Genomic DNA, 27947 nt, shown 5'->3' on the forward strand with positions numbered 1-27947 from the left:
TCCCACATTTTCCCACCTATTGGTAGGCTGAAAGTGGCTTACATAATTTCGGAGTGTTGGTTACAGGCTCCAGTGTGAACAAATACAGTGTAGGAGTATAGTTAAAGAGATTTGGAATGGTTCATCCCCAGCAAATTGCATCGTTCTTCAGTTCATCTGTTGTACCACATGATCTCACTAAAAGGCAATCAAAACAATATAAGTACCCAGCGCTAAACGCTCACTTTATAATTTTGGTAACAGATCATGGTGGCAGTTCATGAAAAGTGTAAGTGGATTATCTTAAGACCTCAGCAGTGACTCGTTTCACAAGTGCCAGGAATGCCCTTGGCCCACCTGCTTCCTCATCGGCAAACAATAAAGTTTAATTGAAACAATTCTTGTTCCATGTCTTTCATCACTTTTTATCATTTATATACTTTTTTGCTTTTATATAAAATAGCTTAAATAAGCTTAAATGGCTTAAATAACTCGGGGCCCTGTTTACTAAGTTGCGCCAGCATTTTTTAGCGTGCCCTAAAAATTAGAATGCACTAACTCTAGAGACACCCATAGGAATATATGGGTGTCTCTAGCGTTAGCGCACATTAATATTTAGCACACACTAAAAATGTTAGTGTGTCTACAGCACAGCTTAGTAAACAGGGTCCATGGTGTCTATTTAGCTTCAATCAAGAGTTGGACCGTTTGCCGACATGCAGCATGTTTCGCAGAATCGCTGCATCAGGGTTCACTCCACTGTCAATGTCGCATTACACTAACTTGACTTCATAATGGAATATGGGCACCTAGATGTCCTAGTAGGGACATCCCTTAGTCTAGGTGCCTCAATGCCCATGTGCTTAGCTCCAATTCTATAATAGCATCTTGGCACCAAAATTCCATTATAGAATACTAGCGTTAATCAGCACTGATGATCCCATGTATGGTGTGATCACCTGGGCAAGTCACAGTCTGAGGAACTGGGAAAGGAAAAGGTTGGCAGATAGTTTCTCTTATTCCCCAGTAAAGAAAACGGGGAAAACAATGTCATTACTTCAGCAGGCTGGCAGGGTCTTGGGAAAACTGGGAGCTGGAACAAGCAAGAAGCAAAGCCCAGGAAGCTGGCAAGGCACACAGAATTATGGGAATTGTAGTGACAGGAATTGTTCCCTGCAAGTAAACAGAGCACTATTAACTGCCTGGCAGACAATGTGGGAAAGGTAGACAAGAAGCCTGGGAGTTGCAGTAGTGGGAGCTATTCACTGCAGGTGAACCAATTAGTCCTTAGCTGCCCTCCATCTGTGGAGGAGAGTGTGGCTCTCTTGGTGCACTGGGCAAACAGTACATTAGCAAGCTCTGTTTGCACAGCATGGAGAATCCCAGGAAATGTGAAGCAGCTAGCCTTAGAGAATCAGGAGCTGGCCCAGACAGCTAAGCAAAAGCTAGGAACCAAGTTGTTCTTTTAAGAGGTGCATTGAGAGAGAAGGGCTTAAAAGCTATCCCTGGAGGGATGTTCAGAGGCAGGGATAAAGACAGCTAAGAAAAATAAGGTACAGCCAGTGGAGGGCTAGGAAGAAAGTGGTTTTGTGCCAGTGATGGCTGCCAACTGCACTGGAGAAAGGAGGAAAATACAAAAAGTTTCTAAGTTGCAACGCACTCTACGCCAGTTGTAAAGAACAAATAATCAAGAAACTTCAGACAGCCCAGAACACGGCAGCCAGACTCATATTCGATAAAACAAAATATAAGAGTGCTAAACCCCTATGAGAAAAGCTGCATTGGCTCCCTCTTAAAGAACGCATCACGTTCAAAATACAGTATGTACCCTGGTCCACAAAATCATTCATGAAGATGCCCCAGCCTATACGTTAGACCTAATAGACTTACCACCTAGGAATGCTAAGACATCATCCCGCACATTCCTCAACCTTCATTTCCCTAACTGTAAAGGGCTAAAATATAAACTAATGCACGCGTCAACCTTTTCCTACTTGAGCACACAATTCTGGAATGCGCTGCCGCGCAACTTAAAATCGATCTATGAACTAACTAACTTCCGCAAACTACTGAAGACCCATCTCTTTAACAAGACATACCACAAAGACCAACAACTATGAACTACTCCACATACACCTAGAATTGTCTTTACTATTTGCTTGTTATATTAATAGCATGCTTATCATTATCATGTTACCCAAGATCCTTCTGTAATACTAAATGTTTATTTCTTATATATCTCCACGATTCATGATGTATTGTAAGCCACATTGAGCCTGCAAAGAGGTGGGAAAATGTGGGATACAAATGCAATAAATAAACAAACAAACAAACAGAATATCACTACTAACTTAAGTCAGACACACTTAGCAGTGGTCCAGGAATATTTTTCAGTAAGGATAGTGAACATTCTCACCAGGGCTGCCGAGAGGGGGGCAGGGGGGGACAAAATTCCCCGGGCCTGGGCCTCCAAGGGGGACTCATTGCCACACCCGCCCACCCTCAGCTCTGTCATTGACCATCTGCCACCGGGCCGGACCACCTACATTGAAATCACAGCACCTCTTACCTCCGTGTGAAAGCGCTGCAGGCAGCAGCAGCAGCAGATCGCCCCCCTTCGGGCCTCCTTCCCTCTCTGTGTCACGCCCTCGCGGAAGTTATATCAGACGAGGGCGGGGCACAGGGAGGGAAGGAGGCCCGAAGGGAGGTGATCTGCTGCCCTGCTGCCTGCAGCGCTTTCACACTGAGGTGAGAGGCGCTGTGATTTCAATGCAGGGGGCCCGGCCCGGTGGCAGGCGGAGGGGGTGCAGGTGGAGGGGGGTCAGCGGCGCACCGGCCTCGGGGGGGGGGGGGGGGGGGGGAAGCGGCAGCGGCGGTGACCTCAGGGCGGCCTTGCCCCAGGCCCGGCCCAGTCTCTTGTTAGCCCTGATTCTCAGAATACAAGAACCCAGGGCTCCAGTTCACTCTTTCTTCCAAGCATGATTCCAGATTCTTCATCCAAATGCACTAGTATACTAATATGAATCCCAGTGTGTCCTAGATTCTCTTCTTAAGGTCACTAACATAAAAAGCCTTTTCTTGAAACAGTGATCATGCAATACTGCTTTCTTTCTTGAAAATGATGTAGATTGATTGTATAAAATCGGTGTTAAAATCCAGGCTGGACGTCTTAAGTCAACTACAACTTTTGCAAACAGAAAAAATAAAAAAAAAAACCCAAACCTTTTACAACTGTGATTAAGATGCTATTTTGAAATAAATTACTAACCTGCAGCCGGCGGCTGCAGCCCAGACAGAAAAAACACGTTCCTCCTCGGAATCTTGACAGGGAGAAAAGAGGAAAAAAAATGCAGCTGGGCAGGGAAATACCATTAACCAATCGAAGAGCACGTTTCAGGCACTGAGCTGGAACTGTCTGGGAAGACCAATGGGGAGGAGGGTTGCATGGTCGCCGGAGCAGGCACGGTGAGCTGCCAGAGTTGCTGTCTGTGCCTTTAGTTTCTGGCTCAGCTCTGCAGCGCGTGGACTGCGGGGAACTTTCACACTGGATCTCAACTCTCCGGCGCCGGCTGCTGCAGTCCCGCAGCCATGGAGCCTCCCGCTGCAATCGCTCGCCTGCTTTTTTGCTCTGCACTCTTTCTGCAAGTGGATGCCCTTTATAGCGCTAAAGGTATTGCGGTGCTCTTGATTGATTGCTTTAGAGCTGAGCCGGTGTCTTAAACTTACATTCAACTCACTGATTGAATTAGTGTCGGTGTGAATTGCAGCCAGATCTGATGCTTCTTACGCAGCATGTGGGAAGTTTTCGGTCTCCTCTTGAGTGACAGTGTTTTTGGAAGTTGTAATTCTGTTGCATTCTCTTCGTTACTCCTTCCTGGTGAAGTGTCCTGCAGTAGAAAGCATCTCTAGAACTCCTGTATCTCTCTGGGGGGAAAAAAATGCAGCTTCAGGGTTTGGCTCCCTGCATGCATATTTATCCCGTTATCCACGCAGAGCTGGCAGGATGTATGCGTTTGTGCGAGGACACACTGTACTTCGGTAATTGAAACCGCTTTGCACTGTATGTCGTGCAATAGCAACTTTTGCAAGAGAACTCGTTATTCCCCCCCCCCCCCCCCCCCCCATTAATACAAAAGTATTATGGTTGAAGAAAATGGAAGCATGGTTAACCAAATGCCCCAGAAAACATTTAACGAGTCCGAGGGGGAAGTCTCAATAAGAGCACACTTTGTAGCAGGGAGCTCAGAGTACATTAAACTGGACAGTGAAAAATCTGGAGGTGGGAGGATTAGTTTTCCACCGTACCCGGGGTAGTGTCACATTGTAGACCCTAAAACGCGTGTGAGTGCCAGATCTGCATCTTAACACCATGCAGGAGCTTCTTTCCTATAAGGGTTGGGGCGGGAAGGTGTCCCACGCAAAATACAGCATCGTTACAGGACAGGTGCAGCAGCTTTGGAAAGATGAGCTGTGAGAAGCCTAAGCATATACAGCTGCAATCGGTTTTGCACGTTTACCTTGATTTTACCAGGTTAGCATTTGGTTTTTAAATTACAGTTTCTTTCTTAATGTAATGAGCCAGATTGCATTAGTAATGTGTGTTGGGTGCCAGCCTCCAGACCAAGTGGTCTAGGAAGGAAAGTTTTTATCTAACTAACACGTGCTCTTTTTTTTTTTTTTCCACCCCAGATTATCTGTCTGAGAAACTAGAAGAATACGCTCTGGTGACCCCTGTCAGCACTGATTCAGAGGGCAGGTTTTTATCCCACTCGGTGTCGGGGACTGCAAAGAGGCGCTTCAGAAGGGGTGCTGGAGGGCTCCCGAGTGAAGATGCCAAGTGGGAAATGTTTTACAACGTGACCGTCTTTGGAAGGGAGTTTCATCTCAGGCTGAGACTGAATTCTAGGCTGGTGGCTCCCGGGGCAAGGATCGAATGGCAGGAGGATGTTTCTAATGAGACTTATGTGGAGCCACTCCAGGGGGACTGCTTTTACGTTGGGGACATCGCTGATCTCCCGACAGCTTCAGTTGCTATAAGCAACTGTGATGGGCTGGTAAGACGCTTCCTAGTGCACATCATTTAATTACTGTAACTTTACTATCTATATATAAAAAAAAGTGTGAATGCGGTTTCCTACTACTACTTATCGTTTATATAGCGCTACAAGGCATACGCAGCGCTGTACACCATACACAAAGACAGTCCCTGCTCGAAGAGTTTACAATCTAATCTCATACCTACTGTGATTCGTTAATACCTGTAACTGTTGATTTTCAATTTAGCAGACTTTCTTCTAAATTGAATGAAATGAGCTATACCGGTAGTCTTTTTGCAGGTACAAGCGGAAGAGCAATTACTGCTGGTCTTTATTGTAATAGTTGACAATTTTAATTACGGTGCTGGTCTGTTGCTGTTTATATGTTGGGTCTCTAACCTCATTATTCTCCAATTTTGGGTCCATACAATTCCGTTTTAATATAGGATTCGTTAAAGGGTATCATTTAACACTTATTATGAAGTACTGCACGTTGATTATACAGGGACTGTTTAGTCTATTTGAAATGTTTGCTTTCTGGAAAGCGAAAGGAGGGAAAGTTGCAAGCGCTTTCTTCTTCACAGGAGATCTGATGGATGCCTTATCATGTGGCTTTAGAGAACATGCATATTGTCCTTATAGGTGCAGAGGTTCTTGCATGTTTTAAAATGCTGAGGTACAATTGAGTTTTGCTTGAGGTACGCCTCAGCCACTGGAGACTTGCTTCATAGGGATATTAAATTGAAAGGTTTTGCAGGTTATTAATGAGAGATATTGACTTTAAAAGCTGTTGGGTGCTCTGAATTTAAGGGTATGTGGCATGTCACTGTTTTGTTTTTGAATCTATGTTGATTGGTTCCTAAACTGAACTCTGTATAATCATAATGATTGGATACATTGAAGTTTTTTTGTTTTTTTTTTTTAAAGGAAGTGTCATTTTTGTGGCCACTGCTGTCGCATTTTAAAATGCCCTATTTGCAAACGTCAGACCCTTATAACAAACTGTGCTTAAAAAGCGGCCTTGGCGTGTGATTATGTGGGTCATGCTAAGGCCATTTTTCTGCATGGGTGAAATGGCCAAATTTCCAATTTTTTTTCTATTAATGGTCACGTGCTAATTTTTCCCATTAGTTCATGGCTCTTAGCATGTGAGCCCCCACCGCCACCAATTATGTAGGCATTAAGGGTCATGCGCTAACTACTTACTAATCAGAATATGCGTACTCTCCACTCCCAGACCTGCCAACAGCCCTAAAAAATAAAATCTATTTTGTAGCATGTGAGTAGCTCATGCTGATGCCAAAATGACCTCAGGACGCTCGAGTGCGCTCCTTGCAGGGGCGGCCTGACAATTAGGCTACCTGACAGCACTCTTCAGGAGCAGCATCTCGGGGGGGGGGGAGGGGAGGCAGCTTCATGGCATTTTATCTCATCACGGTGACTTTTTCCAAACCCTGCAGCGATTCCCATATGCTGCCCTGCCACCGCCGGCACCCGCCTCTTCCCTTTTACTGCAACCACCTGAAGTAACTTCCTGTTTCGGTCAGGCAGCCACAGTAAAGGGAAGAGGTGGGTACCGGCGGCAGCAGGGCAGCATATGAGAATCACTGCCGGGTTTGGAATGTCGCCGTCACAAGGTAATATATCCGGGGGGGGGGGGGTGGTATGTAAGCTCCACCTCAAGCTACATCTTGCCTTGGGCCGGCCCTGGTTCCATGATAAGGCATTTTAATCTGTGGTAAGCGGGCATTAATGCTTACCACAGCTTAGTGAAAGGAGCGCTTCATACTTTTAAAATGTACGTTCTGTCCGTAATATCTTTAACTGTCTGGAAGTGACCCTCATTTTACTAGCTATAAAAATATGAAATTTTAACCATGTAAAATGAGGAAAATACATGGAGGGAAATGTCTTTCTCTCTCTCTAGCAGTTTGCTTCTTTTTTTCTTGCTTTTTCACAGGTTTACTCGGAGCTGCCAGTGCATTAAAAGAAAGTTAGCTTCAAGTATCTCACACAAACTATGGAGTCATTTTACAAAGCTTTGTAAAAAGTGGCCCTAGCGTACTTTTACACGGGTCTTTTCTGTGTGCTAAGGTCATTTTTTTTGCTGTCTCTGGAAAATGGCCGATTTTTTTTCCCATTTTTCAAATTAATGGCCACGCACTAAGGGGGCCGCAGTAGCATTTTTAGGACATTCTAGTGATTAACACACGCTAAATGCTAGACGCCCATAGGAATGTACAGGCATCTCTAGTGTTTAGTGCACCCCAAAAACGCTACTGCTGCTTAGTAAAAGGCCCGGTGAAGTTACCAGCACGCAGCCATTACCACGTGAGTCCTTGTTGCCACCTATTTTGTAGGTAGTAAGGGCTCGTACACTAATCCTATTCTAATCAGTTAGTGTGTGACGATGTAGCTGCGCTAACCAATAAGCACAGAAACACCCCTTCTCCACCCCTCCCAGAAAAAATGTAAAAATATTTTTTAGCAAGTGATTTTGCATTCACACATTTGGAACTAACTCTGGGATGCCTCAGATGTGCCTGTGGTAAAAACCCTTTTAAGCTGTGTTAAAACACATGCTAGTCCTTACTAGAGTTTAGTAAAAAGGAACCCTGTGATCCTTGATACTGAGAAAAGGTTTGCCCTGACAGAATTCCCTTTGGGAAATATATTTTACTCTAAAATTCTGTACAGTAGAGCCAAGTGTGGTTGAGCAGGGGGAAGTCATTGTTGTGCCCAATCAAGAATGAGCAGTGGCATAGTTTTATTTCTTTTGAACTTTTAAATATATGTCTCCAAGCTGTGGTGCTACTTGCGAAGCTTAAAATATCAGCTTGTCCGTTTCTTGACACCACTGCTCCTGCCTCTGATGTTATTTCTGGCTTTCTGTTCTTTTCTTACCAAATGGACTCCATTTTATTAATTACTAGTAAAAAAGGCCTGTTTCTGGAACGGATGAAACGGGCGCTAGCAAGGTTTTCCTGGGAGTGTGTATGTTTGAGTGAGAGAGCCAGAGTGAATGTGTGGGTGTGTGACAGAGTGAGACTGTCTGTGTGACAGTGTGTGTGTGTGAGAATGAGAGTGTGTGACAGGGCCCCCTTCCCTGTTCCTAATGCCCCTCACCCCTTTTCCTCCTCCTTCCCACACTTTGGGTTCCTTAAGGCTTTCAAAAGTCTATGTACCCCCGTGGCCCTAACGCCCAGTATCCGGATACCCCACCGCTTTCCTCCTCGCCCCTCCCCCAAGATGTAATACTTCATTTTTTTTAAAAAGTGTCCTATCTACCCTGAGTACAAATGTCCGGCATTCAGATTGTGTTCCTCTCGTAAATGTTCATTTCTTTCATTCATTCACAACTTGCCCCCCCCCTGAACACTTTTGGTTCCTTCAGTCTTTTAAAACTCTCCTAGGTACCCTGTGTGCTAATGGCCAGCATTGAGATTGTTTTCCTGTCCCAAATTTGCATGTCTTTCAGTCATTCACGACTCCCCCCCCCCCCCCCCCTTCTCCAGTTTAACACTTTCGTTTCCTTCAGTCTTTTAAAACTCTCCTATCTACCCTGTGTCCTAATGGTCAGCATTCAGATTGTTTTCCTTTCCCAAATGTTCATGTGTTTCGGTCGTTCAGAACTCCCCCCTCCCCCCATTTAACACTTTCGGTTCCTTCAGTCTTTTAAAACTCTCCTATCAACCCTGTGTCCTAATGGCCAGCACTCAGATTGTTTTGCTTTGCCAAATTGTCTGTCACTGGTGTCACTGAGGTCAGTGCTTGCCTGCCTAGCAGACCACTTCCGGCAGGCACGGTCCCAAGCACATCCTGTTGGAGGTGAGAATTATTATATAGGAAGAAAATACATTTTTATGCAGAATAAAACATGCATTTTTTGCACTATGACTAGGTTATTATTTATTTAGATTTTGCTCACACTTTTTTCAGTAGTAGCTCAAGGTGAGTTACATTCAGGTACACTGGATATTTCTGTGTCCCAGGAGGGCTCACAATCTAAGTTTGTACCTGAGGCAATGGAGGGTTAAGTGACTTGCCCAAGATCACAAGGAGCAGCAGTGGGATTTGAACTGCCACCTCTGGATGTCAAGGCTGGTGCTCTAACCACTAGGCCACTCCTCCATTCCTTACCTGCATGTTCAAATCCCACACTTGGGGGAGGGGTGCTTGCAAGATGTCTACTGTGAGCTGTTGTCTTTGCTGTTGTCTTCCACTGGTTATTAACTTTTTGTTAATATATGTGTGCCCTTGAAACTCAAATTAGGAGAATGGGACCCGAGTGTTCCCCAGTATGAATCCTCAGTTGGTACCTGTTGTCTTCTTTTGTCTTGTAAAGGAATTCCACTTGTTTTGCATCTCTGATGTGTAAATCACAGGACACCAAAAGACAGGATGAAAACCCTACGTATAGAACCAAGGCAGAAAAATTAGGGGTGGTCAAATGCCCTTATAATGAACGACAGTATGAGGCTACCAGATATCTATAAAAGTACAGTGCACTCTATTTAAGTGCACGTCGGATAAGCGCATGCTCTGTTTAACTGCATGCCGTACTTCAGTCCAATTTGTGGCGCCATCAATTTCTATGGGGACAAACTTCGGTTTAGCGCACCACTGATAAGTGCAAGATTCGCTTATATGTATGGTTTAAGGCCACTCCTCTGCAGGAAAGTCTCCGCATAAGTGCACGCATGGAATACAGAAGCTGATTGGCGCGTGACAACCAACGAGATTTCAAATTTACTGCCCCTTTAACTGCCACAGGTAGAAAGAATGTTCTTAGAGTGTACACTGGAGTCGTTGCGGCGGAACTGTAAGACTTTAACACTGGCTGAACGAATAGAATTTCTTAAAATACTAGAAAAAAAACAAAGTCAAGCATCTATTGCTAAAGAATATGGTGTCAATCCCAGTCAAATTTCACATGTCTTGAAGCAGAAGGATCAGCTTCTGGAAGACTGGCAAAACAATACAAATCCACACAGGAAACGTAAAAGGGCGGGAAAAGCTGAGGAGGTAGAAGAAGATGTTCTTCGGTGATTTTCTCGAGTCAGGAGCAGACAGTTTCCTGTCAGTGGTCCACTGCTTATCAAGAAAACTAACCAGCTAGCTGAAAGTCTTGGACTAACTGAATTCAAAGCCATTGTTGGATGGTTGGAAAGATGGAAAGAGAGGAACAACATAAAATTCAAGAAACAGCATGGTGAGAAACAAGACGCTGATGTCTTTGATGCTGAAAATTGGTTTGTTTCAGTTCTTCCTACCATCTTGAATGAGTTTGCACCTCGTGACATTTTCAAGGCTGACGAAAATGGTCTCTACTGGCGAGTGATTCCTGATGGAACACTTGCATTCAAACATGCCAAAACTACTGGAGGTAAAACGTCGAAGGACCGACTGACGATCCTCCTTTGCTGCAATATGGATGGGAGTGAGAAGTTGGGACCCCTCATCATTGGAAAGAGTAAACAGCCCCATTGCTTCAAGAAAGTTAAGCGACTTCCTGTGTCATACGAGGCTAATGCAAATGCATGGATGACTGGGGAAATTTGGAAGCAGTGGCTAAAGAAGTTACACTAGAATGCGGGCACAAAAGCGTCAGATTTTGTTGCTTTGTGATAATTGTGCTGCACAAAGGGATGATATCAGGCTGTCTAATGTCAAGGTGGTCTTCCTGCCACCAAACACTACCTCTGATCCAACCTACGGATCAGGGCATAATAGCCAATTTCAAACAGCATTATCAGTCTCTTGTGCTACGTCGTCTGATGAGCGTTATGGATGGCCAGACTGGCAAGGATAAACGTGCTGTTGAACTGGCTCGTAATCTATCACTGTTGGATTCCCTACATATGCAGAAAGAAGCCTGAAATCATGTTACACAGGCAACCATTGTGAACTGCTACAAGCGGGCAAGCTTTGTTAAGGATGTGGAGAGGGATGAAACAGATGCAGCTGTTGTAAACGCGTCAGATGAACAGGTTATTGACATCCCAGCCGGTATTACTGAAGAGGAGTATCATCGCTACGTAGCTGTTGATTACGATCTACAAACAGCTGAAGACAGCACTGATGTCCAGATATGCGCCTACACGCAGGCAACAATGGCTGATGATGAAATGAGCAGCAAGGCACATGCTGATGGAATTCAACAGCCTCCTTCTGTCACTTTTGCAAGATCGCTGGAGAGTCTCAACACCATGGGGGCCTATCTGGAGGCCACTGGATGTCAGTGCTATGACAGTTTTTACCGTCTGGCAGACGTAGTCTATGGAACTCACAGACCCAATAGTGTACAGAGGACTATAACTGATTACTTCAAGTAAGCCTAACGTCAGTTAACGGAGACTGTATACTGTACGTATAATAATAAACAGTACTATACATATGTTTATCAGATGTCAAGCTTCTTTGGGTCACAACGGTTAAGTGCACGCTCTGGTTAACTGCATGCATTTCTTTAGTCCCAGACCCTTGCACTTAAGTGGATTGCACTGTATTTATATATTTATTTAAAACCCCATTATGAGAAGATCCAGTGTTCGTTAAAGTGTCAAAAGATTTGATGCGACATGGCACGGCATCATGTTTCGATGTGTAGACTCCTGTATTGGTAGTCGTGGTTCCTTCTCTATCGATTTTAAATATTAATCCTCAGAAGCAAGAAGCGAAAGTCACAATAAAAAATGTCATATAGACACATTAGTCAAATTGTTTAAACCTTAAAGCATTTACTAGTAAGCTCACATCAGCATCTGAGAGAGAACAGCATGGGTAAGTCATAGGGCCAGACCCATGCTGCTGCCCTGAATTTGTGATGCCCCAGGATATTTCCCACCAAATTTGCTTTACCCCCCCATTCTGTAAATGGCATCACAGTTATGCTCACAACTGCATGTCTAACGTAATTACTTAATCAGTAATTGGCCGTAACCATCACTAATTGGAGCTAATTTGCAGTTATGAGCAGGAGTTATGCCCCTATTCTATAAAGTGTGTGCCAGTGGCATAGCTACGGGTGGGCCTGGGTGCAGCTGCAGCACCACACTGCTCTCTTCCCCCCCTCTCCTCCGTGACATCACGGCATCGGCACTCGGGTTCTCTGAACCCCTTCCCTCCCCTGTGTCGATATAGGTGTCCTAGGTGCCTGCAGCAATTCATTCTTGCTGCCATCTGCCACTTTCCGCCAGAAAGGAAACAGGCAATGATGTCAGCGAGGGCGGGACATGGCAGATGGAAGCCTGCGTGGCCGGTGCAAGCAGCGAGAATGAATCACTGCAGGCGCCAAGGATGCCTGGGCCGACAGCGCTGCGTAACCCTAGTAGCGCTCTAGAAATGTGAAGTAGTAGTAGTGGATAGACTTTAGAGACAGGAGCGCAGATGCCGGGACACCGCAGAGGAGAGGGAGACGATGTGGAGTAGGTGAAAAAAGAAAACCTCTTATGTTCTTAAACAATATCTCCGGGAAGATATTTGTGGTGTATTGTTTTTGGGGGGGGGGGGGGGGGAGGTGGGCTCGTGGAAGGGCCCATCCAATTTACCTTTGGGCCCCCTCCAAAATACCGAGTCTGGCTATGCCTCTGGTGTGTGCTGCAAAGTGGGTGTTCGAATGGGTGGGTCACGGACATTGCAAATATTCTTGCACATGCTTTCTTTTATGCCTGCCATAGAGCAGGTGTAAGCAGAGGTGGCCCTACCATTAGGCACTCAGGCGGCACTCTTCTGAGGTGGCATCGCCTCCCACCAGGGGCATAGCCACGAGTGGGATTTGGGCTCAGGCCCACCCAGCAGCGGAGCACCCAATGGGCCTTCTTTCCCCTCCCTCCATTGGGCAGCGCACGCCAGCCTAACTGTACAACAAAGCTGCAAGGCACCGGGTTCGCCAGCATGCTGCCGCTAGCTCCTACCTTGTCATCTTTTGGCAGAGATGTTAGTTCTGCTGCTAAATCTGCAGCGGATCCACGCGGTGCCAGGGCTGTCTCTCTGTACGCTGCTTCCTCTGCGCTAGCCCCGCCTCTTCAGAAAGAGTATCGGAGGTGAGGCGGGGCTAGCGCAGAGGAAGCAGTTGCAGCAGCGTACAGAGAGACAGCCCTGGCACCGCGTGGATCCACTGCAGATTTAGCAGCAGAACTAACCTCTGCTCTGCCAAAAGATGACAAGGTAGGAACTAGTGGCAGCATGCTGACGGACCCGGTGCCGTACAGTTTTGTTGTACAGTTAGGCTGGCGCTGCCCGACGGAGGGAGGGGAAAGAAGGCCCATTGGGTGCCGGTAGGTGGTGCCGGAGAAACCTGCAGCGGTGGCTTGGGGGGGGGGGGGGGGTTCGGGGCAGTGGGTAGCCAGACAGCCAATTTTGGGGAGAGGGGGGAGAGAGAAAATTTTGTGCCCACCCACTTTGTGCTCAGGCCCACCCAAAATTGGCTGTCTGGCTATGCCACTGCCTCCCACCCTTACTTCCCAACTCCTTTCCACCAATTTACCTTTTTCTTTCTCATTTTTCAAAGGTGGCGGCAGCGATTCCCAGAGACTGCCCTGCCGCCGATTCTGGCCTCTTCTCTCTACTGCGACCCACCTCCAAGGAAACAGAAAGTTTACATCAGAGAGGCGGGCCGCAGTAGAGAGAAGGAGTCAGGACCGGCGACAAGGCAGTCTCTGGGAAGTGCTACTACTGTCTTTGGAAAAAGGAGAAAGAAACGGTAAATTGGTGGAAGGGGGCTGAGAAAGGAAGGGGGGTGGCAGCAGCTCATTCCTTGCCTCGGGGGGGGGGGGGGGGGGAGGTGTTGGCATTATTTCATTCCTTGCCTGGGGGGGGGGGGCGACAGATTGTCTTAGGCCGCCCCTGGGCGTAAGTGATCATACCTCAATATAGGCATTTCATTGCTGGCTTTGACTAGTAATTTTATAATGGCTTTCGCATATAAACTTCCTATTATAGAATATTAGCTTAGCACTCAAGAGTTCTGGTGCTGAAATTTGGGTGACCTTTAGAGATTGTCCACTTAATGTCTCATTACAGTTTGAGAACATAGCTAATGAGACTAAAATACTTTAGCCATTGTGCATCTCTATCCTGTAGAAACACCATCATTGCCCAGCAGGTCCTACATGCTGACATGATGAAGGCCCAGATGGAATCAGCTTTTTGGGATGTTTTAAATGTGGCATTTTTAGAAGCTCACCGGAGATCTGTGGAAGTTGGAGGGATTAATTCAGCCTCTACTTCTCATATGACTCTGGTACTTTTATGGCGGCTGCTGAAAGAAATTCTGATTTATAATTTTGGGTCCAGGTGAGCAGTCCAATAGAGATTTAACCATCTATGTCTTCCAGGCTAGTAGGAAACATTGTGAAGTTTGGAGCTTCTAGTTTGTATTATTTTGGTGGAAGATTGATGTTGTTCTTGAGATTCTCCTAAAGAAATCGAGGGTGTTATTGTCTTGACTAAAGTAGACTTGATAGACGATGTTACACTCAGAGTTAAGGAGAAGCTTAATGCTTGAAACTGAGCCAAAGGTAACTTCTCTACCACAGTCATGTGATATTTTAAGTACAGTCTCATTCTTTGGTTCAAGATGAAAAACTGAATGACTTTTTTCAAAATACATGCATTTGTGCCTTAATTTTCCTAGGCTGCCAGTTATTTCTGGTCTAGATATTATTCAAGAGATAATTGAAGGAAACTTGGTTGATGTCAGATTCTTCTCTCTTTTTTTTTTTTCCTCCTGGGTAAAATATATTTATTTGTTGGCTAAGATGAGTAGGAAGGATAAATCCTTGGATGTGAATTATATGATACTGGACTGTACTTTATCACTCTGAGTTTAAATGTGTCAGCAAATGTAAAAACTTAATTTGGGGAAATCTTCCTCATGTTATGGGGTTTTAGATCCTGCAGTTTCCTGCGGTGTCAGCTTCCAGCTCATTTGGATCCAGGGTTGGGAAGTGGTACTATGACCAAGGCACGTGTCTAGCGGCCTAGTGCTGACTCTAGGGGACTGAAGGAGACTGTCACTGACACGGGGGCAAGGGGTTGTTTCTTTTAGGGGTCCTTTTACCAAGCTGCGGGAGAAAGGGCCCTGCGCTAGTGGCGGGGGCAGTTTTTCCCACGCGCCAGTGCCCTTTTTACTGCAGCGAGATAAAAGACCCCAGGCACACATGGCCATGCGGTATTGAACACTTACCACATAGCCATCATTGGGGAGTCCTTACTGCCACCCACTGAGGTGGGGATAAGAGCTCCCACTCTAACCCCGGTGGTAACTGGGCAACTATTACCGCCGCGCAAGCCATTTCTGAGAGGTTTTCTTTTTCCCCCGGAAATGGAACGTTCTCGGGGCGGGATTACCGCCAATGGCTGTGTTGGGCCAGTGCTAGTCCTGGAAGAGTGCGTTGGGCTTATCGCTGCTCTGTAAAAGGGCCCCAAATGACTTCATTTCTTATGTAATGCCTTGACATATATATTGTGTAACTCACCCTGAGGTGGTTTTGATGAAACGTGTCATCAAACGTAGCAAATGTTTATCTAGTAGGGGCCTTTTGCTAAGCTGTGGTAGGTGCTAAAGTGCATCGAATGTAGTTTAAAATGACCTACCGAAGGATACACTTGGGCATCTGCAGTAACTGTTCAATGTTAACGTGCTGGGGGGGGGGGCTTCTTAGGGGCGGAGAGTGGGCATTCCAGCACTAAACAGTTCGCACATCTATATTAGCGTGCACTAACCGGCTAGCAGAGGAACACCACGTTAGCCCTTACTGCCTATAAAATGGGTGACGTTAAGCGCTCACACAGTAGTTTTTTAAATGGCTCTGTGCTAATGTGGCCATTAATACGAAAAGTAGAAAATCTGCCATTTTACGGCTGTGTTAAAAGTGGCCTTAGTGAGTGGGGGAAAAAATCCACATGGGGGGGGGGGATTCTGTATATGGCACCTAAAAAATCCATGTGGAAAACATTTTCACCTAAGCATATTCTATAAGTGGCGCTGAGATTTAGGCGTGGTATGTAGAATATGCTTAGTTGATATCCCAATACCTAAAATTATGCACATCCATTTTACGCCAATGAAAACATGGCGTAAATCCTGATGTGTAAACTTAAGCACACTGGGCCATATTCTATAACTTTGTGTGCAAATTTTGGAATGCCCAGGAAACACCCATTTCCCTGTCTATAACCATACTCCTTTTTTATCTGCATGCATTAGAAGTTAGGCTCAGTGCATTACAAAATATGCTTAGCGAGTTGTGCACGTAAATTCTAAAAACCAATCTGTCAGCTAATGGTATACCAATTGCCCCATAACATTATCCGTGCAAGAACTCCTTGATCTGAATACACAAGTGACCCTGAATTATCCTAGGATGGTGATTGTGGGAGATGTCAATCTGCACATTGAAACACCAGATACTATCATAGCTGTCTTCCTGGACATGATGATTGCACTAGGATTCACACAGGTAATCAATTCACCAACCCATGAAAAAGGTCACATACTAGACTTGGAGGCATATTTTCAAAGCACTTAGACTTAGTTACTATGGAACTTATAAGTCTAAGTGCTTTGAAAATGAGCCCTTCAGTATTTTACAAAGGGGTTGATATCCTAGAATACTTGGATAGTAGTATTGAAGTAACACCCCTATCATGGATAGACCATTTCCTAATTAGGTTTTCTCTAAGTGACCACCTGAAACAAATGGTACCTCCCAGAGTTTGGAAGGAGATCAGAGACAAGAAAAAGCTGACTGCTGAGAACTTCCCAGAGGCCTTGGGCTATCCACACTTGGATGAAAAGACCACAGAATCAAAACAGGTTGCTATTTGGAATACAAGCTTAGCTAAGACCTTAGAGAAAACAGCAGCACTAAAAAAAGGTGTTATGCCCCACTCACAAATGTTCACCTTGGTTTTCTCCAGACCCTTAAGTGCGAAGAACGGAAACTGGAAAGGAGATGTAGTAAATCTCGCCTGGATGAGGACAGGCTAAACTGTAGGAATCACATGACAAAGTACCACCAAGCCTTAACAGCAGCCAGAAAACAATATTTCTCTCAATGCATTGCACAAGCTGCAATTCAACCAAGCAGCTGTTCAGCAAAATAAACAGCCTACTGAACCCCCATGACAGAACCAGCCTGCCCAGTCACAACTGAACTGCAATGATTTTGCTGCATACTTTGCAAACAAAATTAAGTCTTCTCCAGGATTTACAGGCAGCCCCGCCCAGTCTCCAATCAGCTAACCAAGAGGGCACAAACTCGCCCCTCCTGACACATACATATGGGATTCTTTTAAACCAATAACAGAGGAGGTCCTTGACAAAATCCTAAGAGACCTTCGACCAAGTGCCTGCTCCCTCGTCTGCTTATCAACAATACTGCAACAGGCAAGTATGGCCTCGTAGAAGGCATCACAAAAATTGTGAACTCTTCATTTTCTAATGGGCAACTACCAACAATATTAAAAAGGGCAGTGGTACGTCCTTTGCTAAAGAAAAACAACCTTGACCAGGACGAACTTCAAAGCTACCGGCCAGTATCCAAATCCCATTTCTAGGAAAACTTATAGAACAAACAGTCTGTGTTCAACTCAGTGACTGGCTATTAGACACTGACTAGATCCATGTCAGTCTGGATTCAGACCCAGTTATGGAACAGAAGCAGTCCTTATATCCCTACTAGATGATCTTCACAGAAACAGACAGGGGATTTGCTTTGGTGTTAGTACTGCTAGATTTCTCAGCAGCTTTTGACACTGTGGATCATGATATCATTCTAGCACGACTGCCAGAAATGGGTATCCGTGGAACACTACTTGCCTGGTTCAGATCCTGTCTATCAGACAGGCAACAATCCATAGTGTTTGACAGCACCTCATCACCGTCATGGGCACTGTTGCGCCCCTTACCCGTGGCGCGCCTTGCTGGCTTCTCTCCTCGCTCGCTCCTTGCCTCTGCCGTCATGGGGGGAATGTCGGCCATGATGGCAGCGCTGACGCTCCGACGGCCACCGCCACTCTGACTCTCCTCGGGTCTGCTGCTGCTGACAAGCTCCGATCTGGCTCATACCCGCTCCCGCAGTGTGGAACACTGGCGGTGTGAAGATAGCCGGCGCTCCAGGGGGTGGGCTGGCTGTCCGGGTGTGAGGCCCAGGAACGCTTGCTCTGCCTCCTGACGCTGGATTGGTCCTCAGAGGCATGACTCCACGTCCTCGTATGGTGAGCCTACCAGGAGATTCCCTGACCAGCTGTTTCCTCTTGTTTAGGATGGGAGAGGTACTTAAGGGGAGTCTGTTTCTCATTCCAGTGCTTCGGCTTCTTCTTTGTAGAGTAGTCTGTGCTTCTTGGAGTCTGTCTCTGCTACCTTTTTGCTTATCCTGTTTTGACCTTGGCCTGGACTTTGCCTTTTGTCTGCCGCCTGCCTTTGAACTTTTCCTTGGACCTGGACTTTGCCTTTTGCCTGCCTTTGAACTTTTCCTTGGACCTGGACTTTGCCTTTTGCCTGCCGCCTGCCTTTGAACTTTTCCTTGGACCTGGACTTTGCCTTTTGCCTGCCGCCTGCCTTGATCCTTTGTTTGGAACCGGACTGAGTCTTTTGCTTGTTGCCTGTCATGAATCTTTGCCTGGAACTGGTCTGTGTCCTTGGCCGCTGCCTATCCTGAGTTCAGGCTGGACTTCCGCCGGGGTTCCTGCCCTGCTTCTTCAGGTAAGACCAGGATTGTTCGGCCGCCGAACGCTGTTTGGCACAAGGGCTCACATCCTGTTACTACAGGATCTGACAAGCTCTGACCTATGGGTTACCACAAGGATCAATGCTGTCACCTGTTCTGTTCAGTATCTACCTCAAGCCACCAGCCAAGCTGATTCGGTCAATGGACACTCGGTTCTACATCTGTGTGGATGACATGCAGCTACTTCTACCCATTGAACCTGACTTACCCACAGCCCTGAATAAACTGACTACCTGTCTAATTTAAGAATGGGCTAAAAACTACAAACTTTGTCTGAACCCAAGTAAAACCAAGCTTCTATGGGTCCCTAACACAAGTAGAGACATATCTGACATCAAAATTTCTTTTGGGAAGTGCAAACTCCCCCTCAAATCACAAGCTCGATTCAACACTTACTCTGAACCCCCCCCCCCCCCCCCCATCTTACTGATGGAAAAGAATCGACCAAAGCAGCGTATAAAGGAAAGTATACGATAAATACATTAAAAAATTAAAAGACAAAAATTTACACTAAAGTAAACAATTTAATAAACTGATACAATTAAGTTACAGAGTCGGCACTATGGAAACAGACCAGCCATCACTCTCTTCTTGTGCTGTTGTTTTGGGGAAGTTTATTTTATAGGCCTGATTCTGCTACTGAACTTTCCATTTTCCTAATCCTCACATGAGTAACTTCTAGACCTGAGGGCATCTGTAACTACTACAGTTGACTTGATCTGGCTTGTATCTCAAAAGTCTCCTATTTGCAAAGGTGTGCTAGGGTTTTACAGTTAAAAGATGTCAGTAGCAATAATTAACTTTTTGCAATTGCAAAACCTGTGTTAATTTGTTGGGGTCATTCTTGCCACTTTGGGAAAGGCAACTTGTATTAAAGCACGGAAAATGTTGTCACTGTGTATTAATGGCACGGCTGATAATACATGTTGCAGTTCTTGAGGTGGTGGTATCTGGCCTCCGTTATCTGCTGTGTGAACAGTAAATGTGGAGGAGTAGCCTAGCAGTTAGAGCACCAGCCTTGACATCCAGAGGTGGCTGCTGCTCCTTGTGATCTTGGGCAAGTCACTTCACCCTCCATTGCCTCAAGTATAAATTTAGATTGTGAGCCCTTCAGGGACAGAGAAATACCCAGTGTACCTGAATGTAACTCACCTTGAGCTTCTACTGAAAAAGGTGTGAGCAAAATCCAAATAAATAAAATCAAATAAGGTACATTCTCCACTAGGGGGGTGATGCAGAAAGCAGCGACAGGGTTTCCATGAGCTGAATTTAGGTTGTATGCACCTAGTGATGCACAGAGATAAGAGACAGTGCAGGTTGTGTTATAATGCATGCTGCTAAGCTAATTAAGGGACCCTTTTACAAAGGTGCATTAGCGTTTTTAGCGTGCACTAAATGTTAGAGATGCCCGTGCTTTTGTAAAAGACCCCCTAAGGCAGATGATAAGTGACAAACGTGCATCTGTCCAAACGAAACTGAAAGTGAAACACACATCAGCTGTTCTTCTGTGCCTAAATATGAGCCTTGAGCAGACAAACAAATGTCATTGTGTGCTGACACTTTTGTTTTTGGTTTGGACATGCGCACAAGAAGCCATGCTTAATGCATGCATCTGGTATTCTCTTTCTCAGGTTTGCTGCATGTTTGCATGCAGTTGGCGTCTTGCATGCTGTGACATTATACTCCTGGTAGAAGCCACATTCTCAGACATCTGCGTGCAGTTCTACCATGAGCCTTTCTGCATCAGGGTCTAGGGATGTATATTTGTTTGAATCACAATTTAGGTTTTTTTTTCCCTGTGTTGGATACGGTATGTATTCTTCCTGATACATTCGCCCCTTCCACCCCCATACCAAAATGGGGAAAAAAGAAAATTCCAGTAAATGACATGGGAAATTCAACAATATGAGGTTTTGCACTGCTCACCTCTTGTCCCTGCCAATTATATGTCCCCTTCTGTGTTAGCTGTTGAATGTGGCAGTTAGCCTGTGCTACCAGTTAACACTTGTTAATTCCTGCACTGAACTATCAATGCAGCTTAGTAAATATGAGTAGGTCCCTAAATAAACACCCAAATCAGGAATTTTCCCATCAATCTTACTTGATCCAGACATTGCAGTGACTGACCGTGGGGGGAAAGGGGACCATTATACCAAAGCTCTTTCCAGAACCCTGCAATCATGGCCTAATACCACCATTTCACAAGATGATGACTTCTTCCCTCCCCCTCCCCAAAATAACTATCCCCACAGTATATCTAACCCTAGTCTGCTCAGAGCAGAAGCTCTGAGGTGGAAAAACCCAGGTCTTCCTCATGGTAGTGTACAGTGGTATACTGAGCAATCGGAGTGGCCCAAGTTGCAGTAAAGTTTCTTAATGAAAATTTAAAAATATATATTTTTGTTGATATTTTATGCTTAAAAATTATTTTTGCTCAACAATGGTAGATGATGTTTCCTTAACCATAAAATAAGAATATCCTGAGATTTATTGAGGACAACACAATGCTGTTAGAGAAGATTCTTCGTTCTTAGAGAATCGGTGATCGCTAATGGAGCTGTATTTTATTTCCATTATCCATTTACATATAAAATCATTTAGGGGTAAATTGTTCCTGTGTTTTGATCCTGAGCAGTTGACAGGTTTTTTTTTTTATATCACATAGGCTGGTGCCAAAGTTAGTGTTTTTCTGGTTCCTCTAATTTATATATATATATATATATATATATATATATATATATATATATATATATATATATATATATATATATATATATATATATATACAGTGGGGGAAATAAGTATTTGATCCCTTGCTGATTTTGTAAGTTTGCCCACTGACAAAGACATGAGCAGCCCATAATTGAAGGGTAGGTTATTGGTAACAGTGAGAGATAGCACATCACAAATTAAATCCGGAAAATCACATTGTGGAAAGTATATGAATTTATTTGCATTCTGCAGAGGGAAATAAGTATTTGATCCCCCACCAACCAGTAAGAGATCTGGCCCCTACAGACCAGGTAGATGCTCCAAATCAACTCGTTACCTGCATGACAGACAGCTGTCGGCAATGGTCACCTGTATGAAAGACACCTGTCCACAGACTCAGTGAATCAGTCAGACTCTAACCTCTACAAAATGGCCAAGAGCAAGGAGCTGTCTAAGGATGTCAGGGACAAGATCATACACCTGCACAAGGCTGGAATGGGCTACAAAACCATCAGTAAGACGCTGGGCGAGAAGGAGACAACTGTTGGTGCCATAGTAAGAAAATGGAAGAAGTACAAAATGACTGTCAATCGACAAAGATCTGGGGCTCCACGCAAAATCTCACCTCGTGGGGTATCCTTGATCATGAGGAAGGTTAGAAATCAGCCTACAACTACAAGGGGGGAACTTGTCAATGATCTCAAGACAGCTGGGACCACTGTCACCACGAAAACCATTGGTAACACATTACGACATAACGGATTGCAATCCTGCAGTGCCCGCAAGGTCCCCCTGCTCCGGAAGGCACATGTGACGGCCCGTCTGAAGTTTGCCAGTGAACACCTGGATGATGCCGAGAGTGATTGGGAGAAGGTGCTGTGGTCAGATGAGACAAAAATTGAGCTCTTTGGCATGAACTCAACTCGCCGTGTTTGGAGGAAGAGAAATGCTGCCTATGACCCAAAGAACACCGTCCCCACTGTCAAGCATGGAGGTGGAAATGTTATGTTTTGGGGGTGTTTCTCTGCTAAGGGCACAGGACTACTTCACCGCATCAATGGGAGAATGGATGGGGCCATGTACCGTACAATTCTGAGTGACAACCTCCTTCCCTCCGCCAGGGCCTTAAAAATGGGTCGTGGCTGGGTCTTCCAGCACGACAATGACCCAAAACATACAGCCAAGGCAACAAAGGAGTGGCTCAGGAAGAAGCACATTAGGGTCATGGAGTGGCCTAGCCAGTCACCAGACCTTAATCCCATTGAAAACTTATGGAGGGAGCTGAAGCTGCGAGTTGCCAAGCGACAGCCCAGAACTCTTAATGATTTAGAGATGATCTGCAAAGAGGAGTGGACCAAAATTCCTCCTGACATGTGTGCAAACCTCATCATCAACTACAGAAGACGTCTGACCGCTGTGCTTGCCAACAAGGGTTTTGCCACCAAGTATTAGGTCTTGTTTGCCAGAGGGATTAAATACTTATTTCCCTCTGCAGAATGCAAATAAATTCATATACTTTCCACAATGTGATTTTCCGGATTTAATTTGTGATGTGCTATCTCTCACTGTTACCAATAACCTACCCTTCAATTATGGGCTGCTCATGTCTTTGTCAGTGGGCAAACTTACAAAATCAGCAAGGGATCAAATACTTATTTCCCCCACTGTATATCTCAAGTTAGTCTTACAAGAGAACTGGATTAATGCATCTTCTGAATTTTTTTTTTCTGAGTTGATTGAGTTGGAGATATTTGAACCTCCAGAGCTTAACTGAGTTAGGTCTGGTGTTTACATTTATGTGGTTTATATCATTTCACTTGGGACCCTTCCAGTTACAGATTGACTCTTATACTTAGAAAATTTATTTTGAGGTTTATTTTTGCAAATTTCATTTGTGCAAATTAAATATATAAATTTTTCAAAATATCTCCAATCAGTTGCTGGCAACAAACAGCAAAAGAGTAGCACTGACTACATGAATTTCTAATGGTGCTTGTAATCACGTAATATGAAGGCAGTTAGGGGGGACCTGCTTACTAAAGTTGCTGGTAAGTTTTGCAGTTACCATGCATTAGTTCAAAACTTAATGCACACTAATCCCCAGATTTTATTTAGCGTGACTTTATGCAAATCCGGTCCCAGATTGCTCCAGACTCTACTTCTCCCTGTGCCATTGAGCTTGGTTCTGTTTTACTACCTTCCACTAGACGATTCATTGTAGTTTTTGTGAACATATCAGTTCTGGAGTAGGTGCTACAGAATGGCCACTAGAAAAGAGTACTTTGTTTAGTTTATTTATATTTACAATAAAAACAAATAGATATTATAAAGGAACTACATTTTTCATAGGAAAGCTACATCCAAACACAAAAGAAAAACACAATTCTGACAGACACACGTGCACATGGGTTGGTGAATCGTTCTAAGGTTCCGTTTCTATGTCCTTTTTACAGAACTGAACTTTGTGCTACTCATCTCCTTCCCTGTTGTACCTGTTTTGTCTAGTCTTGTTGTCTATGAGCAGATTACTGTACTTTTCTTTACATTCTGAAAATGATATCGTGTTGTGAACCACTTTGATATCCCTTTGAAAGGTGGAATACCAATTACATTGAAATCAGTCGGTCAATCAAGATTCTCTAAAACTAAACAGAACAAATGGGTTATGGGTAAAGATTTTAAAAACCTTTGAAAAGAAGCTTCTACATGAAGATTTAATGGAAGGCCATTCCATAAAAAAGGGGCTCCCCAATATTCAGCCAGCAGCAGGCAGCGCAGTTAGCTGCCACTGTTGGCATTGACCCCAGATATTCAATTCTGGGCCGTGTCCGGCAATCAGCATTAAATATCCAATTTCAGTTTTGTCTGCAGCAACTTAAGCAGTTAAATGCTTACCCCCAGATTCTATATAGCGTGTCTAGAGATCTATGCCGAAATCCAGGCATATTCTATAACAACACGTATAACTTAATTGGCTAACAAGCTAATTAGCATTGATTACAGTACTTAAGCAATAATGAGCATTAATTGGCAATAATTAGAACTTACTACTACTAATAATAATAATAACATTTGTATAGCGCTACCAGGCGTACGCAGCGCTGAACATGAGACACACAGAGACATCCCTGCTCAAAGAGCTTACAATCTAGGTAAAAACAGACAGACAAGACATTTACGGGCAAGGGAATTATTGGTAAAGAGGAACAGGAGAGAAGGAGGGCAAATGAGTTTGGTTAGGAGCCAAAGGCAGTACTGAAAAGGTGGGTTTTCAGCATAGATTTAAAAACAGGTAGAGATGGAGCTACACATATGGGCTCAGGAAGTTGGTTCCAGGCATAAGGTGCAGCAAGACAAAAGGAACGAAGTCTGGAGTTAGCGGTGGAGGAGAAGGGGGACGATAAGAGAGATTTGTTCAGAGAGCGGAGTTCACGGGGAGGAATGTAGGGAGAAATGAGAGATGAGAGGTAGTGAGGGGTCATAGATTGGATGCATTTAAAGGTCAGCAAGAGGAGTTTGAACTGAATACGGAAGCGGACAGGGAGCCAGTGAAGTGACTTGAGGAATGGGCTAGTGTGGGCATAACGATTCTGGCGGAAAATAAGTCGTGCTGCAGAATTCTGGACAGACTGGAGAGGAGAGAGATGGCTGAGCGGAAGACCAGTGAGAAGTAAATTGCAATAGTCTAAGCGAGAAGTAACAAGGGTTACACACGCAACTCGCTAATCCTATTTTGTAATGCAGAACGCCTAACTTCTTAACACGTGTAGGCAAAAAGGTGTGGGAAATGGGCATTTTGTTGGTATTTTGCATGCGTAGTTATAGAATATGGCCTAGTATGCGCAAATCTGCATGCCGGGATTTATGCCACATTTTTGTTGGTTAAATGGATGCACATAATTTTAGGCACTGGGATATCAACTAAGCATATTCTATATACTGCGCCTAAATCTAGGCATCACTTATAGAATACGCTTAGCAATGTTTTCTTCACGGATTTTTTAGGCACTATATATAGAATCTCCCACTTAGCGATTAAAGATAGGCCGCATAAATAGACTGATTCTGCAATATATAATCTTGAACTTGTGGATATAGGCTATGCACAAAAAAATTTAAAATTTCGATTGACTACCATTTCTGCTCTTCTCTCCTCCCTGGGAATTTCAGGGTTTAGTGTCCTACTGTAATCACCTCCTATAACCAACGTCTTTCGTGAATTCCAGCAGCTTCTCCCTTACTAATTCAGGGGTCCTTTTATTAAGGTGTGCTGAAAAATGGCCTGTGGTAGTGTAGATGCGTGTTTTGGGCACGCGCAGAATTATTTTTTAGCACAACTACAAAAATTGCCTTGCGTCCATTTTGTGTCTGAGACCTTACTGCAAGCCCTTGACCTAGTGGTAAGGTTGGGCGGTAATGGTCTAAGCGTGTCAAATGCCACTTGACTCGCGTAGCTACTGCGCGCCAGAAAAGTGGTAGTGATGGTGGTATCTCTTTATCTTTTTTTCATGGCCTCTTGCAATTGTGGTTCACCACATAGCTGTAAGTTTCTTCGCAAGGTTCTGCTTCAGCAGCCCATAGCATTTGAACTTCCAAGGTCCTTTCCCATCTGAATAGTGTCCAGACCTAACCTTGGTTAGCTTCCAAAATCTGATCGATTTGACCTCGCTTAAGGTGTTACTCTGTACTTAACACATCTAGCGTTACAAGCCAGAATGATCAACTACGTGTTTTTCTTTTGTAGGTAAATTGTTGTCAGAGTTTTTTCACATCCTTTAGCAGGGCATGAACACAGTGCCACCTTCCCCCAAAGTAACTTGATTTCACACCTAAGTCAAGAGGACATTTATGTGAACTTAATACCTCTGAGTAAAGAAAAGCGGTGTCTTCAGGCCAAACTATAACACAAATCTCTAAATAAATAATGGGTGTTTCCTTTTTGCTGTGTAATAACCTTCAGCTACATTGGTACTGGTGATGGAGGAATTTTACAGTGCTTCTAGACCACAAAGGAAATTATTTCAGCCCAGAACAGAATATTTCCAGGAAAGATATATTCTTTCTATCTGCCAGGGATCACTTAATCTTGACTAAGTAGCCAACAGCTCTATTTATTTTGGCAAGGTCATTCCTGAAGTACCTGCATGGACGATCCAGACCAATACAGGAGTCCTTTTACTAAGGTGCGCTGAAAAATGGTCTGCGGTAGTGTAGGTGCGTGTTTTGGGTGCTCGCAGATCCATTTTTCATCATGCCTGTAAAAAATGCTTAAAAATTTTTTTTTTTTTTTTTTTTTGCTGAAAACGGGCATGCAGCAAAATCAAAATTGGCCTGCATCCATTTTGGGTCTGAGACCTTACCACCAGCCATTGACCTAGCGGTAAAGTATCACATGGTAACAGGGTGATAATGACCTATGCACATCAAATGCCACTTGACGTGTGTAGTGGACGGCAGAAAATAAAAATTATTTTTCGAATGTGTGCCAAAAATGAAATTACCGCAAGAACCCACGTGGTGGACGGGCAGTAACTCCAATTTGGTGGCTTAGTAAAAGGGCCCCTAAGTTTTATATCTTTATAACTTTATTATTATTATTTTTTTGTTTGTTTGATGAAAATTCTTTCTTCTAGAACCTGTATCTTAATTCTTTCAGGTATTTCTATAAAGTGGGTGCCAGATAGGTTCTTGTCCTTTTATGCACCTATTTGTTTCACCAAGTATTTGGGTCTTCGGTGCCCTGTGTGGCTTGTTGGAGATTTGGGGGTCTGGTGTGTGCAGTGTCAATTTCTTCTCTATTGTTGCTCCATTTTACTGTTCTGTTTATCTTTTTTTTTTTTTCTATATTATTGTGGTTCCATTTCTTTTATATATAGGGAATTGAAAACCACTTTTCACCTAAATGGTATATTAAGTTTGTAAAATAAACTTGAAACCAGAATACTGGCATATACACACTTGCGTGTGCAGATACCCTTGTAAATACCAAGGAACTGTCCACGTATTATTCTAGAACTATGCACATTTCTTCATTGGCATATAGGGGTGAATTCTATATAGGGTGCTAAAAAACTGGGTGCTAAGCTGGTATTCTGTAATGGCAGAGTTGTGCACCAGATCTTAGAATACTAGCGTAAGTCTGCGCCAGAGTTTAGGTACGAGCACTTATGCAATGTTGAAATTCATCAGTTGGGAATCTAAATGCAACTATTCTATAAAGCGTGTATAAGACTAGTCAGAACGCCCGTGCCATGCCCACCCCTCCCACATTAATGCCCCCTTGCATTTGTGCAACACTCTTAACGATCTGTTATTGCCGGTGACCTCAGTGATGACTCGTTTCACATGAGCACGCTGTCCATGACTCGCCTTACTCCTCAGCGGCCACAAAACAATTTTTTTACCTTTTTATTGCTTTGCTGTGTAACTGTGCAAGTTCATAATTACTGAATATAAAAATGACTTCAACTTAGCTTTTGTAAGC

General features: G+C 44.3%; 1 protein-coding gene across 1 annotated transcript in view; it reads left to right on the forward strand.

The window, feature by feature from the left end:
- The first annotated feature begins 1142 nt into the window (after positions 1–1142).
- LOC115475753 (A disintegrin and metalloproteinase with thrombospondin motifs 2-like) overlaps positions 1143–27947 on the forward strand; it is a 294408-nt gene continuing 267603 nt past the window's right edge. Inside the window, 3 exon segments of the mRNA XM_030211718.1 lie at positions 1143–1158; positions 3267–3649; positions 4669–5033. Of these exon segments, the coding sequence (XP_030067578.1) occupies positions 3568–3649; positions 4669–5033 (447 nt within the window). The 5' untranslated portion in view covers positions 1143–1158; positions 3267–3567.

The sequence above is a fragment of the Microcaecilia unicolor genome, chromosome 8, assembly GCF_901765095.1.
Source record: "Microcaecilia unicolor chromosome 8, aMicUni1.1, whole genome shotgun sequence".
In the NCBI taxonomy this organism is placed as follows: domain Eukaryota; kingdom Metazoa; phylum Chordata; class Amphibia; order Gymnophiona; family Siphonopidae; genus Microcaecilia; species Microcaecilia unicolor.